The following is a 10,949-nucleotide window of genomic DNA, read 5'->3' on the forward strand; positions in this document are numbered from 1 at the left end:
CGGCAACAATGAAGCTTTTTTGCCATTGTCGAGACCGAGGTGGTCGTTCCCGTGTTGGCATAGAAAGCAAGAATATGGATCTCTTTGCGGAGTCTGCTAGAAACGAGCGAGCAAGCATACCGCCCATCGGTGCCAACAACTCCCTCAAATGTGGATGGGGAATGGTGCCTTGCTGGAGTTGGTCTAAGGCCATTCTCAGTGGTGAGTTTGAATGCACTATTTCTAATACAACCACATCAGATTTAAACTAGGTAATCGTGTATGACAGGTTTCATCCCCATGAAACTCTACCATCTCCAATAAAACTCTCTATATCTCACCTCTTAATTACACTGTCATGTCACCAAGCATGATAATGTGTCACTGTATTTAATGAGTATGAAACTCTTATTAAGAATGGACTAAGGGGGTGTTTGTTTGGGATTATAATCCATCTAGATTATATAATCCAACAATTTTTGAACTAACTCTTAGGGCCTGTTTGTTTACCCCCCAGATTATATAATCTGGATTAAATAATCTTAAGAGGCAAACAAACAGTCTAACTTATTTGCCGAGATTATATAATCTAACCCTTTGGATTATGATAATCCATAAGCAAGTGAGGAGATGCTTATTTCAGATTATTTTTTCCCACTTCCCCACTACCCTTTCAAGTTTCCTAGAAATTACCCACCATTGCCATTATAATCCACCGAATCGTTTTTGCGCCTATTGGATCGGAGAATCCTATTAACAACTCAAATAATCTGGGTAAACAAACAGAACTACTCAGATTATATAATCTTCCAAAAATAATCCAGATTATATAATCCTCCAAAAATAATCCAGATTATATAATCTATGGGGGTAAACAAACAGGCCCTTAGTTCAAAAGTTGTTAGATTATATAATCTGGATAGATTATAATCTCAAACAAACACCCCCTAAGCAACCCGCCGTGGCTGTAAGAAAAGCGAGGCAACTAGCCAAGAAGATTCAGGCAAATCTGGTGTTGTGAAGAAAAGCGAGGCAAGCAAGAATTTTTTTTTTTTTTTTTTGTGAACTGAGGACTTTTTGTCCTGCGAACAAAAATTTTGGCAATTATTCTAACATGTTGCCTTTACTTCGCGGCATAAATAAATGAGGTAAGAATGGGGCGGTAATAGATCACGATCTAAATGTTTCTTCATAATAAGTTTGGACCATTAATAAATTCTAGTTTAAAAATGAATAGAAATAAAACCTGATTCTAATATGATTCAATCATTAGATTTTATAGTCTAAAACTTAGAGCCCATTAACACCTCAAAAGGCAAGTTAGCCAATCTACCCTGCTGTTCTTAATTCTTCAATCAAATATCCACAACATATTCGGTACCCCGAAACAGTCTACAGAAAAAATCAAATGCCGCTCCCTAGGTTTCAAGGGAAAACAGCACGTGTATGGTATCCTCTGGTCACATTTACAAAACAGACCTATATAGAGAATGAATACACCTCGTCACTAAAAATGTGGAGGTTCAAGAATGAATATGCGCCCAGCGCACTAACGCGAAGAGAACAACAAATATACAGATGCCGGAGCATTCTCAGCAGTTCCCGCTATAAGCATGTATATCAATATGCAACCCACTGCTAGTCTTCTCAAAATGGGAATTCTGATCCGATGGAGTTAGCTCTTTGCTTGACAGTGTAGTCAGCCTGGCTGTTCAACCAAGACGAGAATTGAACATCCATCGTGACAAACATAGCTCACATCAGATTTTGGTGTGCATAGTATAATCACACCTAGCCTTAGCTGTGTTCTTCGTGCATGTTTTCCGGAGAAAACCTCGATAAGTAACTACTATTTCAATAGGTTCAGGCATGAACAAGCCTGCAAAATAAAGAAGGTTAAATCCTCAATACATCGTTTATGGAATTAAATATTAAGACAACATAGTATGAGCTCATTGATCTTTTAAAATATCACTGGCATACGTCAACATGATATTCCCAAGTCAGAGCACAATGGAATCCAAATATCCAGTAAGAAAACGCAGGACCCTGTGGCTTTCAGATATAGGGAAAGCGAATATCTCCCCTTTTCACTATCACCTCTATCATAAGGACATAGGGTCGAAAGTAAAAATGTTTACACTCAAGCATTGTGAAACCGAAGGCTATGGGAAGTTGGGAACCATACTCAGATATTTTAAAATTGCTAGTTGTTTTGTTTTACTTTGACACAAATACAAATCTAGTAATAAAATGCAGGAAAAATTGAGCACATGGGTGGGGAGGGGGGGCTTTCTTTACACTTACCAGTGGCAGTTAGAATTCACTGTATTACAGAATTATGTATCTTCCTCAAATTCATTCTGATATTCCAAGTCGTCTATAATAATGTACTTGACGTCACCAGTAAATGGAGAGCTGACGTCATCCTCATTTATCTGACCCCTTTTGAATCTCTCATACCTGTGATTAGGGACAAATATTGTTACACCATGACAAGATAACTTCATGATATGGTGTCCAGTGAGTGTTTAGCTACTTATGAGTTATGGTTAGAGGAACTAGTATGTTATATGTTCACAATGCTTCCAAAAGTTACTCAAATGCACAACAGTTGGTTTACAACAATATCAAGAAAGTAAAACTTTTTATGACATTACAGGTTTGGGTATCCTTTGCTTACTTTCTTCCTTGTAAATGAACCTATAGCAAAAGGGCATCTAGCTGAGTTGGTTAGGTGATTTAAAGTAGCACGTCTCAGCTTGAGTTTGACTCCGCGTGAGAGCAAATTTCACCAAAGCATAAGTCTAAGATCCAACCCTGGTTGTGGTCATTCTCATATGAGCTATGTTGCCTTTGCATATGGGTGGGGGTTCAGAGGTTTTCTAGATTTGTGTGAGGTCTTGTCTTTATACAATGCCCAAGGACTGTCTTAACACCCCCCACCCCCCCACCCCCCCCCACACACACACGTTTCAGTTTGTAAACTGAACCTATAAATTTGAAATTTGTGTACATGCAACTAGTATAGAATCACTACAAGACTACAATGTTCTCGGTAGCAATTGTGACCACTGGTGGAGCTAGGGATGGCAACGGGGATTTTCCCATCGGGGAATGGCTCCCCGTCCCCGTCCCCGCGGGGAGAAAAATTCCCCGTCCCCGCGAACGCTCATGGGGGAGCTTTTTCTCCCATCCCCGTCCCCATCGGGGAATTTATCCCCGTGGGGAATCCCGCGGGGAATCTGTCCCCGCTAGAAGTATCGACATTTAAAGATATATTTAAATTGATTTTATCAAATTAATACAAATTTAACAAAATTGAAAATTACAAGGGACATCTACTTTAGAGTTTAGTTTGCTATTTTATAACATGTCATGCCGAGTTTACTATAATTTTAACAACTAAATAGACTAACTTGGATAAAAAAGTTTCATGGGGCGGACACATGGGAAACGGGGACGGGATGCTTCCCCATCCCCGTCCCCGCGAACCCGACGGGGATTAAATTTTTCCCATTTAGATCCCCACGGAGACTAAATTAGTCTCATAACCATCCCCTAATAAGGGAATTCCCCGCGGGGAATCGGGGATCGGGTCCCCATTGCCATCTCTAGGTGGAGCTAATACTTTGTTTTGGAAAGACACTTGACTGCATAACAACTTGATTGACACTCTTGCTCCTCACCTTTTTGCCCTCATCCCAAAACAGTGGGCTAACAAGCTTCACATTGAAGGAGGGAACCAATGGATGAGCTTACATGGACTCAAGATGTACTAGGAGCTTTATCTGTGGCAGCCCTGACAGAGTATCTTGATCTTTAGGACCTATTATCTGTAGTAGTCCTTCAACTACTAAAATTCAACTAGCCATAAGAAATTAACTTTATCGTTGTATTTTAGCATCCATGACAATTGGCTATTAAAATATCAATGCTATGCTTCTCTGAGCAGTCATTCTTTAAAATTCTAAAAACACCAACACCACATAAACCATCTATCATTACCTACTCGTCTACAATGCAGTCTATAACTTGACTATTGACGGAAAAGTTCAGTTTATGTTTAGCATTTTAACTTGACTCGCCATAAACATATTGGCCAATAAATTCATGCCAAGCTATTCTTGATGGTTGCAATGTTAATTATGAACAAATAAACATCTCTGGTATTACTTCCTGAGACTATAATAGCTTCCTTCAAGAAAAAGTCGTAGTTAACTTGACCAAATGTTAAAGAAAGATGTTTCAGTGTAGCTGTTTGGCATTTCCCTCTTAGCCTGGGGTGAACAAAAGTTTTGCTTATAGGAATTAAGGACTTTGAAACCACGTCGTGCTGTGCAGGAGTTGATCTTGGAAAAATAGTACTTACTTGTACCAATTGAACAAGCTAACACCAACCATAATGGTGAAAAGACCAAACCCTTTCAACCAAGTAAATTCATCATGGAAATAAAATACCGCAACCTGAAAGACCAAGGTACACAGATCCTTAATAAGAGGTGTTAGAAACTAAATTCATGTAATTATAAATTACATGGAGCCTAGGAATTACATACAACCTATTTTCTAATCTTTGGGGTCATCAAACTTTTTCGTCATAGTGTTAGCAGACAACTAATGTGTTTAGCCTTGACATAACTTTGTTGATACTTCATATCTTCCGTCTAATGCTGTCTACCAAAAATCGAAGGTACTAGTTGGTTTTTTCCCATTCTTTCTTCGAATGATTTGTATGCACAAACAATGAACTGCTGCCAGTTTTTAGAGTTCAAGACTTGTTAACTTCTATACCATGAGCCACTCAATTGTCGACCAACTATATCATACTGATGTTTGTTTCAGATAAAGTGTAGTTCATGGTTGACAAACAGTTCACAAAATTCATATTGCACAGCAAAGCAAGAAAATAAATAGAGGGATAACTTTAGAAAGGATCAGTTTTAAATATTACCAAAATGGTTACAGCTTCTTTTACTACCCCAGCTATCGTCACGGTTATGGCACTTGTTGCTGAAATAAGTATATACTCTGTTAACACCTGCAGTTAGAATAAAAAGACCATGAAATATCCGATAATTATTGAAAGTACATGCCGCATATCATGTAAAACTCATTACCATGAAAAAAGCTAAGGATCCTCCGATAAGCATAAGTAAGCAACTGCGCATGACATGCCAAGGGCTATCAAAATATGAATTCTTTTGAAATTCACTCCAAGGATCCAGTAATAGAGATAGTATCATAGTGGCGATGGCCATCACTGGTGTAACATGGCTCATCAAGGTAATCGGATTCTTCAGGCCTGCAAAAGGAAGATAGTTCATGAACTACTAATAGTCAATTCATAATTTTTAACTAAATAGTATTGATCCCACTTTTATCCAAGCTTAGGACGCAAGCTAGAGTCAGATAACCAAATGAAATGGCTCAAGCAGAAACTAGAGCGACAGAGCCCACATTTGTGTGAAGTGTTCTTCCTGATGCTTCAGAAGCAGATCAACATCATCTGATGTTGTATACCATTTGGGATCAAATTATAACAACTGTTTTGCTCTGCCACTTGATTCACTGTTAAATGGCTAAACATTGGCTTCAGAAAGACAGGGTACAGTTCTCTTCTAATTCTTAGGTTTCTAGCTTTTGAACACCGCCCCTCATTTGGTAGAGATAGACTTGCAAAAACCAGGCCAGGCTTGGCCTTATGTTAAATTAAGAAACCAGCTCCTAACATGATTACCACCCCTAATTGGTAGAGATACACTTGTAAGAACCAGGCCAGAGTAGGCCTTAGTTTAATTAAGAAATGGGTTTGATTGGTAAACATAAATAAGTTGACTGAATAATCAGATATGTAGAATTAGAATGCATGTACCCTGCAATCCTGTACTACTCTTATAATCAGAATTGATATTCAAGAATAAAGCAAAGCTTACATACCGTAATTGTCTTTCTTGAAACATGAAGATCCACATGCACATAAATAAAGAAACCATTAGCCTAGGAGCATCAAAGAAACAAAAGAGTGAAACGTGGGATTGATCATAACCATACAAGAAAAGGCATAAAATTCGTCAATACGCTTACCTGCAACAGAATCTGAGTCATGGACCACCGGAATCCTGACATAACAGCAGCAAGCGTCACAAAAATGAAGCCCCAGAAGTCAAACTCCGTCTCCTTGGAAACTGATGAAAATAGTATATATAAATCAGAAAACATAAATCCAAGATTTTTTTAGCACTGATACAATAACTACACATCAGCATGTTACAGTTAACATGGTGAGTTGGTGACTAAGATAAGGAGAACATTCAGTTACTAAATTCAAGTTTACTACAAATTATAGTGAACTTTAGTGAACTCAACATGATGTGGAATTGACTATTTTTAACAACACGGGCGTACCCAGTGCCGTAGGCTTCCCGCACTGTGCGGGGTCTGGGGAAGGGTATCTTTAAGCGCCAAGCCTTACCTGCATAATATACAGAGGCTGGGGCTCGAACCCGGGACCTTCCGGTTACAGACGGTAGGCTCTACCGCTGCACCAGGCCCGCCCTTTTTAACAACACATCTCTATGAAAAACTACTTCAGAGTGATGAAACTGAATAACATCCAGAACTTCCAGATATTCATTTAATTATGAAAGCTAACAATGATTTGGCATGTATTTTTATTATTTTTATGAAGAGCATCAAAAACATTTTGGCCTTCAGGTCAAAGCAAAGTTTATTGACTTAACAAGTTGCTGAAGTGAGTTTGAATCAAGTTAGATAGTCAAATATTCACATGCTCTTATTGTGACATGCATGTCCAAGAGAATTTACTTTTTTCTCAAATCGGAAGGAGAGCAGCCCATCATTATATTAAGAAGAGAACAAATACAAGAAAACTACCAAACCAGGGCCAAATATACCCAGAAGCACACACAGCCCAAAGAAAAAAAAGTGTAAAAGAAAAGAAATACTCCCAAGAGAATATAGTGAAATGCTGGGAGCCACATTCAGTAGCTAAAGATAAAACTAGAAATAAGATAAAATCCTGCAGTAAAAATAAGAATACAACATCAACAGAGGATGTGGATTCCTGCAATATTATGCGGATGTCAACTTTGTGAGGAAAATAAAGCCAGTCTGAAAGTAGCTCATGCTTAACTCTATGGCATTGCCCAACATTTTGTACTGGATATTGAGCCAGAGGACACTTTGATTATGCTGTAATAACACTGAATTTACTGGTCCTGATGCAATGCAATGAACCGGGGCTTTGTCCCTGGAACTCTAAAAAACTAGTATAACACACACACACACACACACACTGTGTCTGTGTGGAATATCTGTATCTATCCTAACAATACCTTTCTATAGGTGAAGCTTTTTTCATCACCTGAAGGTTTATGTTCCAAAGTCCAAACAGTGCAAGAAAAACAAGTGTTTGAAAGGCATCCAGGCGTACCTATACATGTACATGTGGGCCGGCCTGGCCCGGCACGGCACAGGCCCACAAAAGCACGGCCCACAAAGGCACGGCCCACAAAAGCACATATCTAATTATGGGCCGTGCCGTGCCAGCACGTGTGCCCAGTCATCGGCCCACGGCACGGCCCACAATTAGTTATGTGTGCCAGGCCGGCCCAAATAGCCCAAAATGTCTTAATGTGTCAGACCGGCCCATATACATACAACAGTAATACATCAACAAAAAGTATAAAATATATATATGACCAAAATAAAACTAAGATGTTTTGTGGATGCACATTATAAACCTTTGGTCAGAAAGAAAAAAATATTACAACTAGCTCACAAATAATATTCAGTTCTCTGTTTAGTGTTTAATTGAGTACTATACATCCATACAGAATACATATACAATGATCATCATCACTATTCACTATCCATATATAGGTATTGGTTTTCGATGGCTTATTGAAGCTCTAGATTCTCCAAGTTATGCTAGTCATGTGGGATTTGATGGACCTTAGTTAAATACTGAGTCTATATTTAGTGGGCCTCGGTGGGCCTTAGTTAAATGGGCCGTGCCAGGCCGGCCCGTGGGCTTGACTTGAGGCCCAGGCACGGCCCACAATGTGGGCCGTGCCGGCCCAGGCCCACAATTAGGTTGGGCCGTGCCAGATATGGGCCGTGCCAAAAATTGTGTGCTTTGGGCCGGCCTATTAAGCACAGCACAAATGTACACCTATAGGCGTACCCAGCTTGCCTTGGGAAACAGTGGTGCCTTGTCGCCTAGGCGCCGCCTAGTCATCTAGGTGGATCCAGCACTCAGCTGGACATGCCTAGCCGCCTTTTAAACACTGGGAAAAATACAGTCTAGTAATGACAGGCAAACAGTTAAATCTTAGAAGCACATTGTACCTGTCAACAGAACTCCAGTAGAAATAACAACTATAATTCCTAGAAGCTTGATGCTAGGATTCTCCAACCTTGAAAATAGGAAGAAACATTTAGAGGCGTATAACATCGAAAACAATAAAAAAGAAGAGAAAATGCTTAGACATGCATGTTAGTTAGTTAGCCATGGTGACCACCTTCTTAAGAAAACAAATGAATATTATGAGACTGTAATAAACTTGTCGCAATAAAATAATAAATGGATAGTATGTAATCAAATAAGTTAGTGAATGAGAAGGTTCTATGTGATCCAATGAGGTTGCAATTGTAACAAAACTATCAAAAGAATATGTAATGCTCATGTGTACTTAAAGAATATTTCACAAGTTATAATTAAAGTAGTACCTGAGAAATATTTCATATGACAAGTTATTATAAAAAAGTGTGCTTATTCGAAATTAGCTTACTTACAAGTCTTCTTTGAAAAGGTTACATTGTACCGCTTGGCATATCCAGATACTAGGCAATTTGTGTGGCTGTGTCCATTTGAAGTTCACACCAGATCCTCACGTGGGTTAAGGGAAGTGTGGGTTTATCACTGCTTTACATTGGGACCACATTTTTTGGTTTCATGTAACACGTTTCTAGCTTAAGACTACCATGTTTCATTAGTGCACAGCATTAATTGGCTGCTTCAACTAATTGTCTTCAAAAGGCAGGATAAACATAAAACTGTATCAACAAAAAATTTTGGCAAATCTGTAACGATTGTTGCAGAATATGAGTGTCCTGCTGTACTAATATGGATATAGTGCAATTTACAACTAATTTCCAAGTAGGCAAATTATAACGGGGAAATGAAGCCCAGCACTCACCTAAATGCAAAAGCAAAGAGCAACAAGAATATCGGGGAGGCTGATTTACACTGCAAAAGATCAATTTCATGAACTCTAGTTACTGAACAAATCAAGGAATCTAACTAAAGGAGAGCAAGCAAATTAAATCCTTTGGTAAACACACCATAGTAGCAAACGTCACCGAGATGAACACCAGAGACGCGTTGCTCAGGTTTATGTCCAAGGCCGTCCCGAGAGCAGTTGGCACGACTGCATGCAGAACGGCTAGTAAGGATCGATCGCTACTCAGCCGTAACAAACAAGCAAGAGCAAACCATGGCTGCGAATTTCTCGTAGAGCGAGATCCACACCTCTCATGAAGTAGTCCTTCCACCCCATGTCGACGGCGGCCTCGGGCCCCTTGGGCTGGAACCAGATGATGAGCTTGGAGAGCCCCGCCTGCAGCGCGAAGTGCACGGTGTTCATCAGCAGCGGCGCCGGGAACTTGCCGAGCTTATCCCCCAGCAGCGTCTTGTTATATCTGGCACCCACCACGCAGCAACGAAGCAGTCAGGCCGCCGTCTCCTCCGCAAGCGGGGGGGAAGCAGGAGAGAGGGGGGGATCCAGGCCACTCACAGCGTGAGGCAGGTGCTGAACGCGTACCACACCAGGATGTAGAACCCGGTCCTGAGCACCACGGCGGGCGCCAGCGCGGCACGCTCCAGCGACTCCAGCTTGGTGACGGACTCGCTGGGCCGCAGCCCCCCGCCGGCGGAGCAAGGCGGGTTCTCGACGTGGAACGGCCGGCGCGCCGCCTCCGGATCCGCGGCGGCGGCGGCGGCGTGCATGCTCCGCTGCCGGAAGTAGCCGGACCGCGGGGAGCCCACCTCCGCGGCGGCCCCGTCGTCGTCGCCGCCGCCCTCGGGCTTGGGATGCATGCGGCGCGATTCCGTCCGTGCTCCGAGGCGCTACAAGGCTCCTCGCATTTCGGACCGGGGTGCCGGTGCCAACCGGGCGGGGGATCTGAGAACGCGCCGCGCGAGGGGGAGTGGGGTGGGGGAGCGGGAGCGGGAGCGGCTGCCTGCCGGAACAGGACGGGGACGATGGGGCGGTTGGTTGCTTTGGCGGGTGCGCGCGATGAGCAAGCAGGTCGGGTACTCGGGTGTCCGGACCGGATGGACGCGCCCCGACGGCCCTCCTCCTCATGTGTTTGTGGGGCGCACGCTGGCAGCCGAAGAAGACACCTGTGGCTGTTGTACCTAACACACGGGTAGTACAATATAAAACTGGCTGCACGCCGCCATGGTGATCTCACTCCCAACACAACACATGCTTTTTTTGTGCGGCGATATGTAAGCTCTGACCAACACCTTCTTTCTGCCAGAAGTAGAAACAAAGGACTGCAGGTGGGCTGTGGTTGGGAACTTGGGACTTGGGAGTGCTGCACTTGTGCGTGGCCGCCCAGGACGGAGGACTGCAGGTAGGCACCGCACCTGCTCAGGCTACAGCAAATGCACATCAGGCCCTGAAATTTGGCATTGCTGGAGACACACAGCTAAATGTCAGCATCTAATGGTGCTATATATACACGCTTGAATGCTTCAGATGAAGTGGCCAGTTCTATCACTTTTGCTTCAGGCATTTAATGTAACAGGTCACCTAATCTGTTTTTCTCTTTGTCCGGCATCGACATAGAAGAGTGAAAATAAGCAACTTGCATGTTTCGTATACGACCTGATTGTCCAGAGCGTCTGGAAACCAAAATTTTCATGACCGGTGCACAAC

The 10,949-nt window shown here is 42.1% G+C and overlaps 1 protein-coding gene across 2 annotated transcripts; it reads right to left on the minus strand.

Moving 5' to 3' along the window:
* Positions 1 to 1,299: 1,299 nt before the first annotated feature.
* Positions 1,300 to 10,700, minus strand: LOC100191756 (putative Solute carrier family 35 member C2). 2 transcript variants are annotated; one of them, NM_001137183.1, is made up of 12 exons: positions 9,801 to 10,353; positions 9,536 to 9,705; positions 9,349 to 9,434; positions 9,204 to 9,253; positions 8,353 to 8,420; positions 6,067 to 6,167; positions 5,920 to 5,932; positions 5,100 to 5,284; positions 4,934 to 5,020; positions 4,352 to 4,446; positions 2,287 to 2,442; positions 1,302 to 1,858 (listed from the first exon to the last, which is right to left on the minus strand). In NM_001137183.1, the coding sequence occupies exons 1-11, from the start codon at positions 10,100 to 10,102 to the stop codon at positions 2,319 to 2,321; spliced, it is 1,281 nt and encodes a 426-aa protein (NP_001130655.1). In that variant the 5' UTR covers positions 10,103 to 10,353; the 3' UTR covers positions 1,302 to 1,858; positions 2,287 to 2,318. The 2 variants fall into 2 exon arrangements, 1 of the variants encoding a protein (NP_001130655.1); XR_002262593.3 differs by lacking the exon at positions 4,352 to 4,446 and having other exon boundaries at positions 1,300 to 1,858; positions 9,801 to 10,700.
* Between the last annotated feature and the right edge of the window lie 249 nt (positions 10,701 to 10,949).

The sequence above is a fragment of the Zea mays genome, chromosome 6, assembly GCF_902167145.1.
Source record: "Zea mays cultivar B73 chromosome 6, Zm-B73-REFERENCE-NAM-5.0, whole genome shotgun sequence".
NCBI classification, from domain to species: domain Eukaryota; kingdom Viridiplantae; phylum Streptophyta; class Magnoliopsida; order Poales; family Poaceae; genus Zea; species Zea mays.

Bases quoted from the DNA above. Each gene is read 5' to 3' on its own strand.
- LOC100191756 (NM_001137183.1), bottom strand. From the start codon at position 10,102: ATGCATCCCAAGCCCGAGGGCGGCGGCGACGACGACGGGGCCGCCGCG. The intron at 9,254-9,348 runs GTGTGTTTACCA...GATCTTTTGCAG, and splicing joins CGGTGACGTTTGCTACTATG to TGTAAATCAGCCTCCCCGAT. The intron at 2,443-4,351 runs GTAAGTACTATT...CCCTAATCACAG, and splicing joins AGCTTGTTCAATTGGTACAA to GTATGAGAGATTCAAAAGGG.